General features: G+C 44.1%; 1 protein-coding gene across 2 annotated transcripts in view; it reads right to left on the bottom strand.

The window, feature by feature from the left end:
- The window catches only part of UBASH3B (ubiquitin associated and SH3 domain containing B), a 100,901-nt gene that overhangs the window by 46,738 nt on the left and 31,240 nt on the right, over positions 1-22,923 (bottom strand). The window contains exon 1 of one of the 2 annotated variants that reach the window (XM_084803605.1): positions 9,691-10,011. The exons of the other annotated variant lie outside the window; for it this stretch is intronic. Within the exon in view, the coding sequence (XP_084659731.1) occupies positions 9,691-9,917 (227 nt within the window). The 5' untranslated portion in view covers positions 9,918-10,011. Of the gene's footprint in view, positions 1-9,690; positions 10,012-22,923 lie in introns of those variants that run through there. 2 annotated transcript variants of the gene reach the window in all.

The following is a 22,923-nucleotide window of genomic DNA, read 5'->3' as shown; positions in this document are numbered from 1 at the left end:
TGGTTGTGGTTCAGGCGTTAACTTGTGTCCGACTCTTCGTGACCCCATGGACCATAGCTAGCCAGGCCTTCCTGTCCTGCACTCTCTCCCAGGGCATGCTCAAGTCCATATTCATTGCATCGGTGATGCTATCTAGCCATCTCATCCTCTGCCGTCCCCTTCTCCTTTTGCCTTCAATCTTCCCAGCATCAGGGTCTTTTCCAGGGAGTTTTCTCTTCACATTAGGTGGCCAAAATATTTGAGCTTCAGCTTCAGTATCTGTCCTTCCAATGAGCACTCAGGGTTGATTTCCTTTAGGATGGACAGATTGGACCTCCTTGCAGTCCAGGGGACTCGTAAGAGCCTTCTCCAGCACCACAGTTTGAAAGCATCAGTTCTTCGGTGCTCGGCCTTCCTTATAGTCCAGCTCTCACAGCCATACGTTGCTACTGGGAAAACCATAGCTTTGATTATACGAATCTTTGTCGGCAAGGTGATGTCTCTGCTTCTTACTATGCTGTCTAGGTTGGCCATAGCTTTCCTCCCAAGGAGCAAGCGTCTTTTAATTTCATGGCTACAGTCACCGTCTGCGGTGATCTTGGAGCCCAAGAAAATAAAATCTGTCACTGCTTCCATTTCTTCCCCTTCTATATGCCAGGAAGTGATGGGGCCAGATGCCATGATCTTCATTTTTTTAATGTTGAGTTTCAAACCAGCTTTTGCACTCTCCTCTTTCACCCTCAACAAGAGGCTCTTTAGATCCTCTTCGCTTTCTGCCATTAGGGTGGTATCATCTGCGTATCTGAGGTTGTTGATAATTCTCCCGGCAATCTTAATTCTGACCTGTGATTCATCCAACCCGGTGTTTCTCATGAGGTACTCTGCATATAAGTTAAATAAGTAGGGCGACAATATGCAGCCTTGTTGTACTCTTTTCCTAATTTTGAACAAATCGGTTGTTCCATGTCTGGTTCTTACTGTTGCTTCTTGTTGGCCCTCATACAGGTTTCTCAGGAGACAGGTAAGGTGGTGTGGTACTCCCATCTCTTTAAGAATTTGCCATAGTTTGTTGTGATCCACACAATCAAAGGCTTTAGCGTAGTCAATGAAGCAGAAATAGACATTTTTCTGGAATTCTCTTGCTTTCTCCATGATCCAGTGAATGTTGGCAATTTGATCTCTAGTTCCTCTGCCTCTTCGGAACCCAGCTTGTACTTCCGGTAGTTCTCGGTTCACATACTACTGAAGCCTAGCTTGTAGGATTTTGAGCATCACCTTGCTGGCAAGTGAAATGAGCGAAATTGTATGGTAGTTTGAACACTCTTTGGCATTGCCCTTCTTTGGAATTGGAAGGTAAACTGATCTTTTCCAGTCTTGTGGCCACTGTTGAGTGTTCCAAATTTGTTGGCATATTGAGTGCAGCACTTTAACAGCATCATCTTTGAGGATTTTAAATAGCTCAGCTGGAATACTGTCATCTCCGCTAGCTTTGTTGTTAGTAATGCTTCCTAAGGCCCACTTGACTTCACTCTCGAGGATGTCCGGCTCAAGTTCAGTGACTGCACTATCATGTCTATCAGGGACATTCAGATCTTTCCTGTATAGTTCTTCTGTGTATTCTTGCCACCTCTTCTTAATCTCATCTGCTTCTGTTAGTTCCCTGCCTTCTTTGTCCTTTATCATGCCCGTCTTTGCACGAAACGTTCCCTTGAGATATCCGATTTTCTTGAAAAGATCTTTCCCATTCTATTGTTTTCCTTGATTTCTTTGTATTGTTCATTTAAGAAGGCCTTCTTGTCTCTCCTTGCTATTCTCTGGAAATCTGCATTCAGTTGGGTATATCTTCCCCTTTCTCCCTTGCTTTTCACTTCCCTTCTTTCCTCAGCTATTTGTAAAGCCTCATCTGACAGCCACTTTGCTTTCTTGCATTTCTTTTTCTTTGGGATGGATTTAGTAGCTGCCTCCTGAACAATGTTACGGACCTCCGTCCATAGTTCCTCAGGCACTCTATCAGGTCTAATCCCTTAAATCTATGCCTCACCTCCACTGTATATTCATCAGGGATATGATTTAGGTCATACCTGAATGGTTTAGTAGTTTTCCCTACGTTCTTCAATTTAAGCCGAAATTTTGCAAGAAGCAGCTCATGATCTGAGCCACAGTCAGCTCCAGGTCTTGTTTTTACTGACTGTGTAGAGCTTCTCCATCTTTGGCTGCAAAGGACATAATCAATCTGATTTCGATATTGACCATCTGGTGATGTCCATGTGTAGAGTCGCCTCTTGTGCTGTTGGAAAAGAGTGTTTGCTATGATCAGCGTGTTCTCTTGGCAAAACTCTATTAGCCTTTGTCCTGCTTCATTTTATATACCAAGGCCATGCTTGCTTGTTATCCCGGTGATTTCTTGACTTCCTACTTTAGCATTCTAATCCCCTATGATGAAGAGGACATCTTTTTTGGTGTTAGTTCTAGAAGGTGTTGTAGGTCTTCATAGAACCAATCAACCTCAGCTTCTTCAGCCTCAGTGGTTGGGGCATAGACTTGAATTACTGTGATGCTGAGTGGTTTGCCTTGGATTCGTACTGAGATCATTCTGTCGTTTTTGAGATTGTACTCCAGTACTGCTTTTCCCACCCTTTTGTTGACTATGAGTGCTACTCCATTTCTTCTAAGGGATTCTTGCCCACAGTAGTAGATATGATGGTCACCTGAATTAAATTCGTCCATGCTTGTCCATTTTAGTTCGCTGATTCCCAAGATGTCGATGTTCAATCTTGCCATCAATCTTGGTGGAGCCAGACTGGACCTTGTGGTCAGCCAGCTGAGTACTGGGAGCCAGGCCAGATCAGATGCCATGCATTCACAATTGCATGATTAGCTTAAAGAAATTAATTGCAGGCATGGCCCCTCAGTGCAGATTGGTCTCCTGGCATGATGGTTGGAAGGGGTGTGTGTGACTTCACCCTTTCCCCGCCACTGAAGTGTTGAACTGGATTGGGCTCCCCGGACTTGCGATCTGCATTGGGGAAAGAGCCCCCATTTGCTCCTGCGGGAGCTTTCCCCCACCCCCTTGCAAACAGTAGGCATGTGGGAGGGGAGCAATCCAGAGAATTGCTAGTTGTGTGAATGGCGTCGTGTCTAATTTAGCCTTAAGTCCAGCTACTATTGCGGCCTCGATGGAACTTGAGGAACACAGTTCAGTCTGCCATGCATGTGGTGGGAATTATCATCATCATCCCAATTTTCAGGATACAAATCTTGCCAAGGGAGCTTAAAAGTAAAATCAAAATACAATAATAAAATCACAAGAGAAAATGGAAAGGAGGAGGATCATGTATGCCGCCTTGGGCTCCTTGGAGGAAAGGTAGGATATAAATGTAACAAATAAATAAGACAATATCAAAAATAATAAGTCACCAGAATACCGCCCATGGTGTAGTTGGTGGTAGACGGCCCTGGGGAGGTTGGGAGGGGAAAGGGAGCAACCGGTCTGGAGCGGGCTGTCATGCCATAGGAACATAGGAAGCTGCCTTGTACTGAGTCAGAACATCAGTCCAACTAGCTCAGTATTGCCAACACTGACCGGCAGCGGCAGCTCTCCAGGGTTTCAGGCAGGACTTTTTCCAGCCCTACCTGGAGATGCCAGGAATTGAACCTGGGACCTTCTGCATGGAAAGCGGGGGCTCTGCCACTGAGCCATGGTCCTGCCCCAATGCCTTTTTTACTTGCCTCCAAAAATGCATCAAATTAGGAAAATGCCTTGCAGCAATGTATATGTTAGGCAACATGTGCATACAAAAATGCACATATTAGGAGAAACACACACACAAAACACATACGAATTTTCACGCAAACTTTTAGAAAAGTTTCTCAAAGTTCAGGATGAACTGATCTCAATATTAGAAAAATGAGAAATTGTGAGAAGCCAGAACTGACAGAATCATCTATCCCTTGAAAGTGGGGGGTGCTCTCCAAAGGGCCTCCCTGCAGATCTTAATAACTGGACAGGTGAAGACCAGAGGCATGAACTTGCAACCTGTGCAAATCTTTCAAGATAAGGAGAATATGATCCTGATACTGTGCACCAGTAAGCAATCTACCTGCCACATTTTGAACCAACTGAACCACGCTCTTCAGGGTGTCTGTAAAAGAAAAGAAGTAGGGGTTCTCACAGAGCTGAATTATCTTCCCAGTCCCACATAACCCCCATGGAATTGCATGACAGACAGACTTCCAACAGAGATGTGGTGTTGAGACGGTCAAGTGCACATTGAATCCATTCACCAGACCAAGTGCTATATGGGTCTCAGTCTCCATTGCAAGATGCATGCAGAAACTCAGTCCATAGCTATACAATACAGATCAACTGAGTGCGAGAAGCTCAAAATAATGAGCAACGGAGCGGGATGGACTGCTTGCTGTTCAACAGCAAGTCCGGCATTAATAAGACCTCCCCAGACCTGATGCTCTCCAGATGTTTTGGACTTTGACTCCCACCAAGCCCAGGCAGCATGGTCAATGGTCAGAAATTCTGGGGCTTGTAGTCTGAAACATCTGGAGTCCAAAGCATCTGGAGGGTTGTTCCTTCCTCCAGAAAACCATAGCCCGCAACATGTATTGCATTGGTGCTTATTTTGCAACTTTGCAGTAGTATGCTGAAGTCCTCCCCACTTCACCCCTTGCCTTATTGTTACATTTTCATCCAGACAGCATTGTTGGATTCATGATTAACACTCTTATTACAATTTCACTACCCATCAAAAATGCCAAGTCTGAATTAAACAAACAAACAAACAAAACCCAACAACCTTTGGGGAAATCTAAATGGAAAGCGAAGCACTCAGATAAGGAGGTGAACCTTAAGAAATGGCAAGATAAAGCAAGAATGCAGTAAGCAAGTAGAAAGGTCATCAAAGATGCATGGAACATTTTTTTGCCAAGTGGTTTTCTGGCTCCGTTCCAAACTGGGAGACCAGACTATGTTGGGAAGGAGTAATGCTTCATCATATGTAGTCTCATTGATATGTAAAGGATGATTAATCAAGTAAGGACCATTAGAGGAGTCAGCAAAATGGCAGAGTCAAGTTCTGATTCAGAAACACATTCTGTGTACACCAAGGGGGCTTAGCTGAAACGAAGTACAACAGAATATCCTACGTAGGAATGTTAATTAATGCCTTAAGTAAGTCATTATTATTACATGAATGAAATGCCTGTCACTATGACAGGGGAGGACTGAGTTGCCAACTGATTGGAAAAAGCAGCCCAACCTGCTCTTCTGCAGAAATCAGCAGCTGGAGCTTTTCCTGAGCCCACATCTGCTGATGAATTGGGTATTAAGGCAAAGCAGCAGGGGCTTGTATAAATGCCAGCAGCTTTAGATGAGTAAGGTCTAAGAGCGGGGAATTCCTATGTTTTAAGAATTTTGGTTGATCAGATTGTTTGGGGCAGATGCTGTAGCCCTCAACTACATTCCAGATCGTAGGTCACTTACTTTCTCTCAGTGAATGAGAGGGGGGCTGCGGACCAATGATTGCTTTCTTCTGCATAACTCCACCTATTTATTTGCATAGGCCTGTTCCAGGTTCTGCTCCTTGGTCACACTGGTGAGTGACAGGGATGGAAGCCACAAGTTGGCTGTTGCATAAGCCAGTCTGGGACTGCAGAAGCAAAGTCTAGAAATATTAACAGAAACACCCTTTCTGACAACAAGTGGACACCCAACTGGGACAGGAGATGTGTGGTTAGATGGCTTCAAAGCCCCAGCATCATAATGTCAGCATCTTACTTGTACCAGAACAGCCTGCAATCCATTTGGGCCACAGATGCCTGTAGTTGTGGCTTACATTTAAACGCTTGTCCAGTAGGTGCAAAGTTGTGTTGCAGTAGCGCAGGGGGGGAAATGAGGCCCCCAGGACCTGCTGAGATGGAGGAGCTCACACTTGGTGTTGCTACACTCCCTCCCTCTCCCACATGCAGCATCTTCAAAGCTACTGCATGATTCGGCTGCACTACTCCAACCTGACCAGTTAGGGATGTATGGATTTGGTGAGTCCGTTCCGTCTACGTTTTGCGTATTGTCAGGTGTCTTTCATTCCATCCTCTGCTCATTGATGGAATCAGATTTCTTTTAACCAGAATTTTGTTCTACTTGCACTAATGTGCAAGTGTGCATTAGCACTAAGGGACACTTGTTTAAATACACTAGTTAATATTAATTAGCGCTAATACGCATTAGCGCAAATCCATCCCAAAAGTGAAAAACAGTCTGCAAGTCAGTGGAATTTGTGTAACTTGGAAAAAGACAGTCCACTGTGGAATCTAGAGGTCAGTTTCATAGAAATCCAAATGCATTTGAATTCGTTGCAGATTTCTCCAACATCCCTACTACCAGTTAAACACCAAAACTGCAATTGTGCCCTGGCAGAAGGGCTTTTATTCATTTGATCCATTTACTTATTTGAATAGATTTATATCCCACTTCTCTATACAAAGCAGCTAACAATCTCATGTAAACTATCAACCATAAAAGCCTCTTTAAAAATAATTAGACATCGTAGCAAAATGCCATAACAAAAACAAATAGTAGCAATCAATAGATCATTATTTTTTTAAAACAAACAAACAAACACACAGCAATAGTCAGATAAGCCTGCTCAAACAAAGCAGGTCATATCTGTCAGCCAAAAAGTAATGAAAGATGGGGGCACCACAGAATAAGTCCAACTCTTAGGTCTGCCTGCTGTACCTCATAACGCCCCCAGGATACAGAGCAAGGTCTACTAGGTTGATCTTAAATGCTTGGACAGGTTTGGGATAATGTATTTCTTAAGGTATCTTTGTTCTGTGTGTATTTTACTGTCACTGGTTCACTTTAAATGAACTGATTTGCATATTTGAATTTGTTATGTTGAATTTGTATGGTGCTTTCTATTGTAAGTCGCCTTGGGAAGACAGCGGTCTTGAACAGCAGCTAAAAATGGTTTAAATAAAAGCAATAAGTACATTTTTTAATGTATCCTTTTGTACCTACCCACTTTTGCCCTGTTGTGGCATATGGCAGGATCAAGCTGTTAGCAGTTGCCAGATAATCCCTGAGCATTCCTGGGGACTATGTGAATTCCAAACCAGTATAAAATATGGAAATCAACAAGACTGTGCATGTGCTCTAGGAGAGGAGCAATTAATGCTGACATTTCCACATAAATATAATTAGAAGGAGATATGCCCAAAGACAGCAGGGCATGTGATGGCACATTCTGAACAAAGCTATCTTTTAAAATCAAATAAAAATCAGTATGTTTAGGGATACAGGCACAGGGAGATATAATCTGGTGCCATAGCATATTTCTTCTTTGCTCTGGAGCAGAGGATGGTGGCACAGAGTTATTTCAAAAATTATTCATGATGCGGAAGGCTTTATGGTATAGATCAGAATCTTTCTTGCACATAGCTTCGTGATGCTGACAGCTCTCTAATAAGTGCAAATTCATCCTTAAGTGGAAATGCAGGGTCAGATCAAAGAACATGGAAGCCCAACACTAAGCCTACTCTTATCTTGTATTCACAAATGGTGGTTTCTCATCTACAGGCTTTCCAGTGCAGAAGGCTAACCCAGACAAATGCATACATAAATCCAGGGGAGATTTTGCAAACATATCTTATTCAGCACAGCCTGTACTCTGCTTTAAAAACCAATAATGCAAAGCTGAAAACCTCTCTCTAAATTCTGTACCTAGGTAACCACGGTTCTGCTCCACAGAAAGCTGGATTCTGTCATCTGTATAGATCAGGGGTTAGCAACCCAGGGCTCTCCAGATGTTGTGGACTACAATGACTTTGAATGCTGATTCAACCAGTGCAAAAGACCTAGGTCCCACAAAGAGGCCAGAAGAAAAAAAGTTTACAGATTAGGGTGAGAAGATCAGGCACACCAACATACTCTACAGCAAGGGTGGGCCACCCTTTTGGGTTCTGGGTTTTTTTTTCTGTCAAGGGCCACATTCCCTTCTGGGTAATCTGTTGGGGGTCACATGTCGGCGGTGGTTGGGGTCGAAGCCAACAGTGGGCAGGTCAAGAGCCATATGTGGGTGGGTCATCCCTTTTCTCTTTCTGCCCCTCTTTTCTCTCTCTCTCCCTCTTCCTTCCCAAGCAGCAGGCTGCCAGGGAAGAGAAGACTTGCTCTCACCAGAGGTCTCATCTGATTGCAAGCAGAGGGCTTTTGAAATTGGTCCGAGGCTGCAGGTTGCCGATACTTGCTCTACATGGTTGTTTTGGGGAATACTGAGATAATATATGTGAAGTTCTCTACATGGGACCGTAGGAAGCCTGACTGGTCAAACTATGTGTCTAACGAGGAAGCCTGGTCAAACTATGTGTCTAACGAGCCCAGTACTGTCTGTTCTGACTGACAGTGACTCACTTGGCAAGGTTTCAGGTGGGTGGTCCTTCCACCATCTACTATCTGATTCTTTTAAACAAGAGAAACTGAGGAAGGCACCTGAGATCTTATGCATGCAAAGCAGGTGCTCTACAACTGAGCAATAATCCCTCTCTCTTTGAATACTCTAAAGCAGTGGTTCCCAGCCTTGTGTATCTTACAACCCACCGATCACTCTATCAAATAACCTGGGTCCCACCATGATAGAAACAAAAAGCCCATTTCCCCCCAAGAAGGACATTTACATGTTTACAGGCATTCTGTTATTATATTTATCATTTACGGTAAGTTTTAAGGACATACAAATGGCAGTAGCGTTGCTGGGGGTAAACTTTATTGCTATGTCTTTAAAACACAAACAAACAAACAAAATAATAATTCCCTTAGGGAGCAATCCTATGGCCACTAGACAGTGGCTAGACGGTCATAGGGTATCTTGTTTTCCAGGAACTGAGCTCAGAGCCAGCACTCCGAGGTTGGTCCCCAGAGAACTGACCTCCCCCCACTTCCACGCTGCCTCCGAGGCAGCGCGGAACAGCCCCGTCCTCCGCACTTGGAAGAGGACCATGGAGCGGCTGAAAAGGGGCATGTCTGGAGGCATCCAATGTGTCGTACAGCAGCCTCCTCCCCCACTCATCCCCCTCCATGGCTAGACAGCCATAATTGGCTGTCTAGCAGAAAACGCAGGGCAGGAGGAGCATGGAGGGAATGATCCCCTCCGTGCTTCTCCTGCCCTGCATTGGATAGTTCGAGTTCAGAGGTGGCCGCCTATCTGAATAGGATTGTGCCCTTAGTCGTTACAATGGTTACTACTAGCATGCCAAAAGATGGATAATTCATGGCAGGTAGAGTTGGCAGATGACATGTCACACTTGCAGGTGAACACAGGGATGGAGGGAGAGTGAATTCTTAGTAAGTATTATGAAAACGCAGTGTCCCACCTAGACTACTTCTGTGTCCTACTAGTGGTATGCATACCACCAGTTGAGAACCACTGTTCTAAAGCATTATGCTAAATATACTGGTGAGGATGATACACTATGTAACCCTGCGTGACATGACATTAAGTAAGATCCTTAGATCTGAACACCTTGAACTTCCAAAATCAATATCCTCTGCTAGCATCATAACTGGTAAGATACTTAGGTCAACAAACAGCTGCAGATACACAAACAGAACCAAATACAATTTCCCTCCCTCTGTTGAATAGGCTTGCTTTTTTCTCTTTTTAGGTTTGCAATTTATGCACAAAGAAAAGTCAAAAACATCACCTGCAAAACCTTTGGATTAGAACAGTGCGAAAAGCTGGAGGAAGGCAAGTGTTGCATCTTTGCACAGAAATGTGTTGACTTGGATGGAAACCCGGGAGTAATATGTGTGGCAGAGATAAGAATGTGTACTGGATGCTATAAATTTTGAGTGCAGTCCCAAATTTGGCATGAAGCAGCAGGAAGGCAACACACACAGAGAGAGGGAAGAAAACAACAGTCCCATTCATGCTGCTGCTCAACGTTGTCTCCTTAACAAGATTTATAACCTTCCCAAACTTTCTGCCAACAATCAGATCCCTTATTTAGCGGTGGTAAATCTGTTCAGAGCACACTGGTGGTAGAGGGTAAGCACTTGTGATGTTAACCCAACTAATTACCACCAACATTATTTTACTGGCACTTTTAGCCTGGCGTGTGTGTGTGTGTGTGTGTTCCACTCAGCGGGGTTGCTGTGCCAGCAGAATTTCACATTTGCAATGCATATCAGAGAGGATGAACTTTAAAAATATGGTCACCAGCAGTTCCACTACTTGTAAGATATTTTTCAAATTTGGCAGGCCCATTCAGAGGTGAGGCAGAGAGGAAGGGTGGCGTTTTGTAGTTAATTTGCAAGCATGAGATCTGGAAGCATGCATCTAGAGGCAGATGATGTGGCAACCTTGTTCAACCTAAGCAGGTCGAATCCTATATATGCAGTCATTCGACCCAAAATGGCAGAAAGGGAGAATGTTGTACATACCAGGGGTGCAAAACAGTTTTAGGGTGGGTGTCTGAATTCCTCCCTGCCAGGCCCTCCACAGGCCGGATGATGTCAGTAGGTGTGGCCACATCCAGTGATGTCATCGCCTTATCCCCTAGCCATTTTGCCTTTCTCCGTGCATGCAGAAAGGGACTTGGCCAGCACTGGGAAGAGCAGCCATGAGTCCCTGGCTTTTTGCGGTGTGCATCATCTCCATGTAGGAACCCTTCTGGAGAAGCCCAACAAGGCTCTGTGAACCTGATGGGAAACTTCTGTGTGCTGAATTAGGCCCAAGGACTGGAGGTTCCACATCCCTGCTACATACTAATAGCAAACTCATTCTCCAAATGTGGATCCTTATGTAGCCAAAACAGCGCCATCCAGTCATAACAAGGGGAGGTGGGGGGAGTGCACCAAGGCTTGCAGAAATACAAAATGTAATTAGGGAAGAAAAACCTAAGGAGAGGGGAAAAACAACTAACCAAAACAGCCCAATGGAGACTGAGCATGCCCAGTTGGCATGGAACTGTAACTGTTAGGGAGGGAGGTGGAAACAGAAAACTGGGGTGTATATGGAGGAGAATGGGGCAAATGGAATGGAGTATCTGAGATGTCAAGTGCCCAGCCCTTGTGATCTATCAGAGAAGGTGAAATGCAAAACAATTGCTTTTATTATGCAAGCTAAATTCAGATCAACAGTGCCTTGGGTTACAATCGGAATCCACGAACAGCAGCAAAGTACCAAGTCTCTAGATAGCTTTGCATAACACATGACCACTTAAGCTACAAGCAACTCCCTTTGGCTAATGCATTATATTAGATAATTGCAATGAAAACTGGTGCCAGCCATCTCTTTGACAACCTGAGTGGTTGGCTAAGCCCCTCCCTAGGGTGGGTCCCTCCAGAGGGACCTTCCCTTTGTGGCCAGTCTTTTGGAACACCTCATGAGTTAACGTTGCTCCTCTCACCTAGCCTGACATCACACCCTGGGATCTCCTATTTCTAATTCCTCCTACTTAAGTTCCAGCATTCCCATGGTTGAAGAGGGCCCTGGCTGACTACTTTTCAACTGATTTAGTTTGCACCTGGACCACCTCTACTCTGGGACTGTGGGTCTTCTGCAACTTTGGTACTTCAGCAAACTCTTCTGCCTTCTCCCCTGCTGACTTAGGGGTGTACGGATTCCCCACTGTCTGTTCCGGTGGGGAATCCATGGGGGGGGGAGGTGATCTGTTCCTCCCCCCCAGAATCCTTCAGAGTGGTTCCGCTCCACTCAGATTATGGGGGGGGGAACTGGCTTGGGGGCGCTTACATTCCCTCCTGCCAGCCAGAGTCGTTTGGTTCCTCCCTGTCCCTGCTGATCACCATGTCTTTAAAAAATAAATTTTAAAAAATGGTGATTGGGAGGATGTGCCCATAGACTTATATGCAAAATAGACCTGTGAATCTTGCATATAAGCCTATGGACACACAGACTTATACACATGATTCATGACTCTGTTTGCTTATAAATCTATGGGCACATCCTCCCGATTACCTTAAAAAAAAAAAAAAGACATGGCAATCGGCAGGGACAGGGAGGAGGTGAACGGCTCTGGCTGGCAAGAAGCAGCTGAGTGCTGTTCCGCCTCCGGTCCTCCTGAAGCAGAGGTAAGTGGTCCCAATCTGCTGCGGATTTCTCTGACATCCCTACTCTGACTCCAAATCAGTTCCCATGTCTTCCTGGGGTGCCTCTGAAGAGGTGCTGGGCCCAACCCCTACATAGGAAGAGGGCCTGTCTGGAACTCCTGAACAAACGTCACACTGTAAAATTGTGTTTCAGGTCCCATTTCTAAAATGTAATAGATTAAGAAGCAGGCCCTTCTGTTGTTAGGTAACCACAGTATGCTTCCATCCTCAGTTCTTCACAGCTGGCAAGACAATCATGGCTGAAGCATTGTCATGGGAGGGCTGTTCACACATTCATCGATGTAGCAATGGAACTCTGGATGGAAGGAGTGTAGTTGTGCCACCGTTCCGAGGCCTTCATCCCAACTTGTGTGCAGACAATAGACTTGTATAAAGTGTACACACAGAGCGGCTCTGTACATACAGTTGGGGGACCATGCATGGAAGAGATGACCCTAGCCTTGCTCAACCTGGTGCCCTCCAGATGTGTTGGAACTAGGGATTTTGGAGAAATCCACAATGGAACCACATGAGTTTGCATTTTCATGAATCCGACCAGCAGATTCTGCAGTGGACTGGCTTTCCTGCAGTGTTGGGTGGATTTCACTGACTTGTGGACTGATTTTCTAACTTTCCCAAATTTTGCGCAAATTTCATCATAGAAAACTATGCACCGTTTTTAAAAAACAGCACAAAAATGTGCATTTCCCCCATAGGCTAAAGCATGAAAATGTGTGTTTGGGGGGAATTTTCACATTTTCACATATGCAATAATGCACAATTGCGGAGATGCAAATTTGTGCAAATTCGGACACCACCACCCCATTCCGGCGATGGGCAGAGGACAGAACAGAAGGTGCCTGACAATCTGTGAAAGACAAGATGGAACAGATTTTACACAATCCATACATCCCTAGTTGGACTACAGCTCCAATTAACCCCAGTCACCATGGCCATGACTGGACTTGTCCAGCTCTCTTGCCCAGCTGGACTTGTCCAGCACTGCTCTCTAGACATGGAGAAGTCTGGCCCACCTCATGTCTACCATGGTTTTGCTTGGTTGCATTGAGAAGAACATACAGAGGTTGAAAGGTGGTGTCTGTGGTCAGAACCCTCCTCCCTCCTTCCATGCATTCATGTCTGTAGGGATGAAACTTGAACCATCCTGGGCCTGACCTGCAAAGGGAAAGGACTCAATATGAGGCAAACTCTAGACAGGCACAAGACAATCCAACAGCAGCTGATGGATTGGGAAGCAGAATCCTTCACTGGCAATGTGAGATGACCTTTGTGGCTTCCAGAGACTTAGACAAGAAGTGCCCTACACTGTAGGGTAGGATAACATACTCTTTGTCCTCCTGAGGGGCCAATTCCCCAAACCTACTGAGCACCTTGGGGAAATGGCTGGTACTCAGTGATGGAGCACATGCCTTGCATGCAAAAGGTCCCAGGTTCAATACCCGGCATCTCCAGGTATAACTGGGAAAGATCCCTATTAGAAACCCCGGAGAGCCACTGCTTCTCAGTGCAGACAATACTGACCTAGATGGACCAACTGTCTGACTCAGTATACTCAGTATACTCAGTATACTTTCTATGATCCACACACCCCTGGTGGATAGAAAATTTGTGCCACCGAACAAACAACTCACTTCCTCTGATCTGAGTCTGCACACCACACTCAACAATGGAAATCAACACTCCTCAGGGAAAAAAAGACCCAGAGAAACAATAAGCTTCTGCTAAATTTCATCACTTCCGTAATAAATAAAACATGATTCCCTTTTAGGCTTTGCTTATCTGCCAAGTTCTGCTTTTGTAACTCAATAGCTGCATTGTTCTTATACTCAGCAGCCTAGAATGTGCTTCGGGTTACTGACGCTCTTTGTAGTACCATTCTCCGATGATGATGATTTTAGCCTATCATTAATGCCTTATGAGTTCTGCTTTCCATAGACACAATATCGCTGAGTGGACAGAGATATCCCCTTCACCACAGATCTGTATGCCATAGGTGGCAAAAACATTCCTTTGAATTTGACAGGGTGATGCAGTGGGCCCATGCAGTTTGCACAGACAGCCCAAGACATTTTCCTGCCTGAGATGAAGAACAAGATGGCATCTTCCTCCCATTCCATTTTTAAAATCCAACTGGATTGGCAGGTGAACCTTCAGCACTGATGATGGGACAGTATCCTTCACCACACCTGAAGGCAGCAGGATAGCTTATGGGGCACAGAGCTCTTTCCTTCAACAATATGCTGCCACCTCCCAGCATCTACTACTTGAGGCCACTGCCTCACTTTGACTAATGCTGGTAGGGTTTTCTGCAACTACCAACATTGTGGTTTTGTTTGGATGCTTGGATTCATGAAATATTTCTTTCCTAGATACACTCTAATGCATGATAATGGTTGGGGGCCCTATCAAGTGGTAAGGCTTCCCCACATTTATCACTTGGTAAGCCGGTCATTTTCTTCACCCAGACCATTGGCTTGTCATGTAGTTATAAGCATCCCAATCTGAATATAAACAAATGGCCCCTTAGTCATGGGAGAGAACTAAAAATGTTCCTATAATGCAACAACAGATTTTAGCTGTATTATAAAAAGGTTATTTTCCTACTCTGAAAAACCTCTACATTTGTGTCTCTGCATAGCTAAACCAGAGCCATGTTCTTTTCTGTTAACCCAAGTTGTGTCAAATTGCGCATTTCCAAAAGTTAATTCAAATTAGTTCTTGTCACTTGCACCTTCTCAAATCTTTCTTGATCTATTCTCGTGTAAACTGTATTGAAAAATTAGTCCTGTATTCTACCTGAATTGTGCCTTTAGGGGTGGGTGATTTCAATAGAGAAAATGGTTCTGGAGAAAAAGATTAACCCCTCCCCCTTGTACACCTTCAGAGAAATCCAAGGCAGTGAACATGGTAGCCCTGTGGAGAGGATATGGGTAAAAGTAAATGGAGAAATCAATAAAAACAATATTGTGGTTGGTATCTACTACAAGTTGCTGCGTCAAGGAGAGGCTATGGAAGGTGATTTCCTGAAACAAACTTACAGATGTTTTAATGAAGCAAATAGTAGTAGTAATGGTGGACTTCAACTATCCCAATATCTGCTGGGGACACACTCTGCTAAGCATGGAATTTCCAAGAATTCAGGACAAGCTTTGCAGACAACTCCCTTTTTCAAAAAGTGGTGGAAAGAACAAGGGGATCAGCTATCTTTGACTTAGAATCACAGAGCTGGAAATTGTCTTGGAGGTAATCTAATCCAAACCCCTGTAGATATAACTATAGCAGTCCTGACAGATGGCCATCCAGCCTCTGCTTAAAATACCTCCAGTGAAGAATAACCCATCACTTAAGGTAGTCTGTTCCACTGTCAAACAGCTTGTACCATTGGTAAGTTTCTAAAATGTAGCTGGAATCTGCTTCCCTGGGATTTCCCATCCATTCATTCTAGTCCTGCCTTCTGGAGTAACCAAGAACAAGTATTCTTCATCTCCTTTGTGACAACCTTTCAGATATTTGAAGACCAGTGCCTTGTCTCCCCTTAATCTTCTTTTCTCTAGCCTAAACATACCCAGCTCTTACAACCATTTCTCATAGGACTTGGTTTCCAATAGGGAAGAGTTGGCCAGTGAGGTTAAAGTGGGAGAAAATGACCAAGTAGTATTGGAATTCTTTATCTTATGGAAACCGACTGACTGAACTTATGGAAAGCTAAATTTGAGCATAGTCAAACATGTACGCTGGATTTCAGGAAAGCTGATTTTAAGAAGCTCAGAGAATGCTAGCTAGAATTCCATGTCTAGATAAACTATTGGGGAAGGGAACCTAAGATGGGTAGGCATTGCTGAAGAAAGAGTTACCAAAATCAGAATCACAAACAATCCCATTGAGAAAAAAACGGAGACATCTTAAGAAAGCCAATGTGGTCGAGCAAAAAACTTAGCGATGACCTGAAAATAAGGGCACATAAGAAATGGAAGGAAGGGAAGGTCACCAAGGACAAGTAACAGAGACTTATAGGAACAGTCAGGAAAGCTAAAACTAAAGCTCAGAACAAGCTAAGGGATGCTAAGAGCAACAAAACGGGCTTTTTCGGGTGGTTCAGCAAGGATGATGAAGTGTTAATGGGTGACAAAGAGAAGGTGGAACTGCTCGACTCCTATTTTGTCTCCATCTTCTCCCAAAAGGGGAACTGAGCAACTTCACAAAACTAGCATGTAAGAGGAGGTGTCAGAACTGCAGTTCAAGACTGATAAGGAGTTGGTCAGGAAATACTTAGCTGCCTTAAATGTGTTTCAGTCATCAAGGCCAGGTGATATGCATCCCAGAGTACTAAAGGAAGTTGCTGGTATACTCTCAGAACCTCTGTCTATCATCTTTGAGAAACTGTGAAGAAGCGGGGAGGTAAGACAGGATTGAAGACAGGCAAATGTCCCAATCTTCAAAAAAGGGGAAAAGAAGGATCTGGAAAAGTATAGACCAGTCAGTTTGACTGTGATACCAATGAGGATAGTAGAGCAGATGATAATGAAATCAGTGTGGAAATATCTTGATAACGATGTTGTCATCAGTAGAAACTGGCATGGATTTGTCAAGAATAAATCCTGCCACACTAATCTTACATCTTTTTTTTAAATCACGTTAGTAGCTTAGTGGATTGTAGGAATGCTGTGGATGTAATTTATATTGGGTTGGTTACAGATTTAGTCATACTAAGAGTAGACCCACTGAAATCAAGGGGACTGGGTTTACTCTAAGTATAACTAAAACTGGAACCAATCCTTTGATTTTAGCAAAGTCCCCCATTGATGTTTTGGTTAGCAAACTGGTTAAATGCTGGCTAGATTCACAAGAGACTGAAAAACTGTATCCAATGGCTACCCATCAAACTGGTGGAAGATTTTGAGTGGGGTGCCATAGGGCATGTTCTGGGCCTGGTGCTCTTCAACATTTTTATCAAAGATGAAGGGGTTGAAGGACTCTTTATCATATTTGCAGATGACACAAAACTGGGAGGGATAGCTAACCCTTCAAATATCAAGAGTAATATTCAAAATGACCTTGATAGAATGGAAAACTGGGCTGAAACTAACACAATGAAATTTAACAGAGACAAATGTGACGTTTTGCATATAGGAACGCACAAAAAATAAATAAATCAAAGATACAGGTCTAGGATAGACGGGATAACTGGCTTGGCAGTAGCACATATGAAATGCATCTTGGAATTGCAGTCAGTCACAAGCTAAACATAAGTCAGAAGTGTGTCACAGATGCAATTTTTAGACCACGTTAGTAGAACCATAGTTTCCAAGTCATAAGTGGTCTTGTGCCACATTATTTTGCGCATTAAGAAGGACATAGACAAATTGGAACAGGTTCAGAGGAAGGAAACAAAGATGGTCAGGGGTATGGAAAGCAAGCCCCCAAAGAAGGGGGCCATGATAGTACACTTGAAGCACATAGATGAAAGCAAAGACTTGTTTCTCTGTTGCCCCAGACAGGGCAACACTAAATCTAGTGGGTTTAAATCAGGCCTAGGCAACCTAGTTCCCTGCAGATGTTTTGGACTACAATCCTTTACCATTGGCCATGCATGCTGATGCTGGGGGGGGGGGCGTTGTAGTCCAAAACACCTGTAGTTTGCCTCCCCCTGGTTTAAATTACAGGAGGGTAGATTTCTGTTGAACATTAGGAGAAGCTCTTTAACAGTAAGAGCCATTTGGCAATGGCAACAATTACTTAGGGGAGTGGGTGGGCTCTCCCACCCTAGAGGCCTTCAAGCATAGGCTGGGCAGCCATCTGCTGGGGATATTCTGCTGGCGATTTCCTTCATTAAGCCGGGAGTTGTACTAGATGGCCTACAACAGGGGTGGGCAGAAAATAGATCTCCAGATGTTTTGGATTTCAACTCCCAGCATTCCAGGCCACTGACCATGCTTGCAGGGGCTTCTGGGAGTAGAAGTGCAAAATATTTGAAGAGCTATCTTCTGCCCACCCTTGGCCTACAAGGTTCTCTCCAACTGTGTGATTCTCTGATTTCCCCCCTACCACTACCCTGATCAAAATCAGATCTCCCACACCAGTTTTCTTCAGTGTTAACCCCACCTCCAAAAGTTGGAAGATACTACATGTCACATAGGTTTTGGCCCTAATTAACTACATCAGTCAAGGAGATTCCACTGGGTTGTAAAATTGTTTTTCTTCAGTCATCTCTGTCCTGTGCGGTCTGCCCAAGCTTACCCCTTTCTTCAAAGTACAGAGTTTCCATTACTTGAAAAGAACTTTCTGATAAGAGTGTTTCCACACCTTACTATGTTTGGTTCCTGACTGCAAATTCCCCTGTTCATTTGTGCATCAATAGGGACAATCCCCAACAGAGTGGGTGCATATTACTAGCTTAATTTGCATGCTTAACTGCATCTTTGAACAAAAAAGTCTTGGTGCCAGCTGAGATCCTACCAGTTTAATAACATACTTTCTTTGCAGTAAACTAGGTTTGCTGTACCAAACACAACACAGGAACTATAAGAGGGATCGTCTAGAAGTCACTTGGCTGTTCGAGGTCACTGTCCAATGTGTTTTCTTTTCTTTTGTCTGTACTGATTTCTTTCTAAAGGAAGATCTTTAGGAAACAGATAAATGTCTTTTTGTCTGACTGTTAAATTCACCTGTGTCTATATACCCCGAAGCTACACCGGGCCTTAGGGAAGAAGGAAAACATATCCAGGTGGAGTTAGAAGTGATTTGCTTATCTAAATGGACCAAAGGTAAGCTACTCCTGGAACAAGTCTGGGGGGCCCCGCTTTAAAAAAAGGAAGAAGCTCATGGAACCATTAATTTAGAGCACTGTTAAGTGAGGTTTTATACATTATGAGTATGATTTTGCTTGTCTTGAGTGTCTGTAGTTTCCTAATAAACAGCTTTTGATAAATTAATCCTGGTTTTGTCTGGAAGTGCAAGGGTTTTGGCCTTATTCCTGCAGCCTTGTCTATCCACTGGTGCTAGTTCCACAAGTGTATTATAACCTAATGGAATACTGGAAACACCCCGCTGTATGTTACTTAGGAGCAGGGATGTTGGAGAAATCTGCAACAGAACTAAATTTCTGCTTCATTGACTAAGCTAAAGCCTTTGATTGTGTGGATCACAACAAACTGTGGCAAATTCTTGAAGAGATGGGAGTACCTGACCACCTTACCTGTCTCCTGAGAAACCTGTTTGAGGGACAAGAAGCAACAGTAAGAACCAGACATGGAACAACTGATTGGTTAAAAATTGGGAAAGGAGTATGACAAGGCTGTATATTGTTGCCCTGCTTATTTAATTTATATGCAGAGTACATCAAGAGAAACACCAGGTTGGATGAATCACAGGTCGGAATTAAGATTGCCGGGGTAATTATCAACAACCTCAGATACGCAGACGATACCACCCTAATGGCACAAAGCAAAGAGGATCTAAAGAGCCTCTTGTTGAGGGGGAAAGTGGAGAGTGCAAAAGCTGGTTTGAAACTCAACATTAAAAAAACGAAGATCATGGCATCTGGCCCCATCACTTCCTGGCATATAGAAGGGGAAGAAATGGAAGCAGTGACAGATTTTATTTTCTTGGGCTCCAAGATCACCGGTGACTGTAGCCATGAAATTAAAAGACGCTTGCTCCTTGGGAGGAAAGCTATGGCCAACCTAGACAGCATAGTAAGAAGCAGAGGCATCACCTTGCCAACAAAGATTCGTATAATCAAAGCTATGGTTTTCCCAGTAGTAACGTATGGCTGTGAGAGCTGGACTATAAGAAAGGCTGAGCGCTGAAGAATTGATGCCTTCGAACTGTGGTGCTGGAGAAGACTCTTACGAGTCCCCTGGACTGCAAGGAGGTCCAATCAGTCAATCCTAAAGGAAATCAACCCTGACTGCTCTTCGGAAGGACAGATACTGAGGGTGAAGCTCAAATATTTTGGCCACCTAATGCGAAGAGAAAACTCTCTGGAAAAGACCCGGATGCTGGGAAAGATTGAAGGCAAAAGGAGAAGGGGACAGCAGAGGGTGAGATGGCTAGATAGCATCACCGATGCGATGAATATGAACTTGAGCACACTCCGGGAGAGAGCAGAGGACAGGAAGGCCTGGCATGCTATGGTCCATGGGGTCACGAAGAGTCAGACATGACTTAACAACTGAACAACAACATGCATTTGGGGGGACTTTGCACATTGGGGGGGGGTTACACATTTTTGCATGCGTACATTTGTGCAAATTTGCATCTCTGCAAATTCAGAAACAACAAAAATCTGATTCTGTCAATGAGCGGATGATGGAACGAAAGGCACCTGACAATCCATGAAACACAGATGGAATGGATTTTACACAGTCCATACATCCCTACTTAGGAGGAACCCAGACTTCTCAAATCTCACTGTATCTTCCTTTTAAAAAATGGGCTGGTGATAGTGTAACACTTGGCCTGAGGACCCCTGAGATCGGGCTTCCTCATTCCTTTCTGTTGAGTTCACCCAGACAAGGCCAGATTCCAATCGGTATCTGGCAGAGAATATGAGTTAGGTTCCTGTCCATGATAGATTACTTCAGGGCCTGTTTGGTTACTAATTTATTCCATTTTTGTCTTTGAAGTGTGAGACACAGGGCATGTGAGATACAGGGTATATCTGCCCTGGTGGTTTATTGCTGATTTAATTCTTTATGCTAGACATATCCCTATCACAGTTGAGAAGCACTAGTTTGGTGTACATAACCCATGTAACAAGCTGCAATGAGATCCATGCAACACCCTACATGGAAAGGGTATTGGGAAGCAGTAGCTCTTAATTCTTCCACTAAACCAGTGGATTTCAGACTTTGTTCTGAAGAATCCTGGGGCTCCTCAAATTGTTTATTAGAGTTCCTCAATAAGACCACCAATAATGCAGGTCTGTAGGCCAGCTTTCCTCACTAGGTGAGGCTTCAGAAAAATGAGAGCAATATTAGGAATGTTCTCATAACCAGTGAAAAGCCAGCATAATGTAGTGGTTAGAGTTCTGGACTAGAAATGGGAAGGCCCAGGTTCAAATCCACACTCAGTCATGATCTCTTACAGCCCACGGCTGGTCAGTGTCTGGATCAGCCTTTCCCAACTGGGCACCCTCCAGAAGTTTTGGCCTCTGGTCAGGATTGCTGGCAATTATAGTTCCAAAACATCTGGAGGGCACCAGGCTGGGGAAGGTTGCTCTGGATGGATAGGAGATCACCTGGAAACCTCACACTTGCCACCTTAAGTTCCATCATGGGGGAGGGGAAAGGTGGAATATTGATGAAATTAATATTATTCATATTATTATTGTCATCATAATCAACAACAAATAGGGATGTCACACTGGATGCTCAAAGATGTCATGGCACACATATTGATTTGGGAAAAGTTCCATACATATAAGAAGTCTGTGGGAGCAGTCAAGTCAATATTAGAGAGTACAAAAAGAAAATGGCTCAGGAGCAAAGCCTAAAGAGAAAACATTTCCAGAGCATCCTGCTCACCCCACCCCGTCATTTCAGAAATGGGGAAAAACAACTAAACAGCTACGGTGCAGCAAAGAACTAAGAAACTCAAGGTACGTTTACTGGGAAGGAAACTTTAGTGCCGCTTCCTACAGGCTGAAAAGGTGGAAGTCATAGGTGATTCACCTGCCTGTATCAGAGTAAGAGTTTCAAGGTGTGTGTGTGTGTGAATGAAGGAGGGTGAAATCGCTTGCAGTAAAAATGCAGAAAGAAATGTTGAGGCAAGGACCTCTGTAAGCAACAACTTTGGCTCCCTGCCACCTCCCACACACAGCTGGAAATAACTTAGTTTCAACAATTTAGCTGAATAATATGTATACTGCAACTGAGAATTGAACGGACTAAAGAGGGGGCAGTGTTCCAAAGCTTGGGACATCCAGTCAATGCTTTTTAATTGCCTTTGGGCTCAAGGCAATTGTAGCAAACCTTTGGTGACACCTCTCATCCAGCCACAGTCAAAAGTGATCAGGTTCAAAACAAAAAGGCGTAAGGCATGCCGAGATAATTGAGGACAGGGGTGGACAAATGGCAATCCAGGAGCTCCGTCTGGCTTGCAGAGACTTTCTGTCCGGCCTCAAGGAGCTGTAAGGAGGGACTGGAGGTTAATAGCAGAGCACTTATTTTGCATGTGGAAGGCCCCTGGTTCAGTCCCCAGCATCTCTAGGTTCTAAGCAGCAGGGCTCTTCTTACGGTGGGTCAAATGTGAAGCCTATGATAGGCCGGGCTGGGTTTGCATATTCCTCATTTTTCAGACCCCAATTCTAGTTATTTGCCACAGCACACTTTTACATGTGTAGAGAGGGCCTTTTCTGTGGTGGCCCCCACTCTGTGGAACTCCTTCCCTAGGGAACTCTGTCATGCCCCCTCTTTAATGAGCTTCCGTCATGCATTGAAAATGTGGTTGTTCAGGCAGGCATTTGGGGTGGGTTAGGGTATTTTAAAAAAAATGTTTATGGTAAAATTTTATTGTTTTAAATTGTTTTATGATGGGTTGTACATCGCCCAGAGTGGCTGGGTGACCAGTCAGATGGGCGATTAATAAATTTAATAAATAAATAAATAAATAAATAAATAAATAAAACATGTGTAAGCAGTAAAACAGTGGAAGTTGACAGTCCCATAGACAAACCAGGCTCCCTCTCCCCTAGTTTATGCAAACCAGCCCCCACGCAGAAGTTCATCAAGAGCAGGCGCGCAAAAACACGTGCCGTCTGCTACAGCAATTGCATAAACAAAAGCCATGCCATCTTTTAAACA

The sequence above is a fragment of the Heloderma suspectum genome, chromosome 6, assembly GCF_057233095.1.
Source record: "Heloderma suspectum isolate Gila_16-S chromosome 6, 16-S_ref, whole genome shotgun sequence".
Lineage (NCBI taxonomy): Eukaryota > Metazoa > Chordata > Lepidosauria > Squamata > Helodermatidae > Heloderma > Heloderma suspectum.
This window is presented reverse-complemented; position numbering and strand designations above follow the sequence as displayed.